Source organism: Aplysia californica, unplaced genomic scaffold (assembly GCF_000002075.1).
Source record: "Aplysia californica isolate F4 #8 unplaced genomic scaffold, AplCal3.0 scaffold02620, whole genome shotgun sequence".
Classification (NCBI taxonomy): Eukaryota; Metazoa; Mollusca; class Gastropoda; order Aplysiida; family Aplysiidae; genus Aplysia; species Aplysia californica.
Window position 1 is genome coordinate 4,805 of NW_004799890.1, and position 1,369 is coordinate 6,173.

Consider the following 1,369-nt stretch of genomic DNA (forward strand, 5'->3'; position numbering starts at 1 on the left):
GAGGAAGTGAACGAGTGTGCCTCTGCCCCCTGCCTACACGGTGCGGTATGTAACGACCGACAGGCGGACTTCCACTGCGTGTGCCCCAACGGGTGGAGCGGAAAGACGTGTGAGATAGAGGACAAGCTGTGCTCCGACCTGGGGGAGCCTTGTGACAACGCCGCGCAGTGCCTGGATCTCTTCAACAGCTACTACTGCAGGTCGGCACACAGGATAAATGATAAATTATGATAAAAGATACATTGTGATAAACGATATATTATGATACATGTAAATGATAAGTTATGATAAATGATACATTGGGATAAATGATACTTTGTGATAAATGATAAATTATTATAAATGATACATTGTGATAAAGATACATTTTGATAAATGATACACAATGATAAACGATTCATTGTGATAAATGATACATTTGGATAAATGATAAGTTATGATGAATGGTACATTGTGATAAATGATAAGTTATGATGAAAGGTAAATTATGAGAAATGATAAGTAGAAAAATTAAATTATGATAAATAATACATTATGATAAATATGGAAAAGTGATAAACTATGATAAATGATAAATTATCACAAATTATAAATTGGGATACGTGATAAACTATGATAAATGATACATTATGATAAATGATACATTATGATAAATGATACATTATGATGATGATAGGTTATGATAAATGATACATTATGATAAATGGTGCATTGTGATAAATGATGCATTATAATAAATGATACATTGTGATAAATGATACATTATAATAAAAGTGAATAATGATAAATGAAATATGAAAACATTATGGTAAATAATACATTATGATATATTATGATACATTGTGATAAATGATAAATTATGATAAATGGTACATTGTGATAAATGATTCTTTACGATAAATAATACTTTATGATAAATGATATATTATGGTAAATCATAAATTATGGTAAATGGTACATTATGATAAATGATGAATTATATGATAAACTATATTACCTCCAAGCCCTGCAGCACAGTGTGTGTCATGTGTGTCGTGTGAGTGTGTCGTGTGTGTGGTGTGTGTGACGTGTGTGTAACGTGTGAGTGTGTGTGTAGTTTGTGAGTGTCGTGTACGTGTCGTTTGTGTGTGTGTCGTGTGTGTGTGTGTGTGTGTCGTGTTTTTGCCGTGTGTATGTAGTGTGTGTGTGTCATGAGTGTGTTATGTGTTGACCAAAGTGTGTATGTCCCCAGGTGTCTCCCCAACACATATGGCACCAACTGCAGCGACAGCTTGGATGTGTGTCTAGTGGATATCCTTTATGTCGTGTGTGTGTCGTGTGTGTGTCGTGTGTGTGTCGTGTGTGTGTCGTGTGTGTGTCGTGTGTGTGT

At 34.7% G+C, this 1,369-nt stretch overlaps 1 protein-coding gene across 1 annotated transcript in view; it reads left to right on the top strand.

Annotated features, from left to right (window-relative positions):
• Window positions 1-1,304, top strand: part of LOC101845445 (fibropellin-1) — a gene marked incomplete at both ends in the record, with an annotated part of 4,208 nt that extends 2,904 nt beyond the window's left edge. The window contains 2 exon segments of the mRNA XM_035973749.1: window positions 1-200; window positions 1,232-1,304. Of these exon segments, the coding sequence (XP_035829642.1) occupies window positions 1-200; window positions 1,232-1,304 (273 nt within the window).
• Window positions 1,305-1,369: the final 65 nt, after the last annotated feature.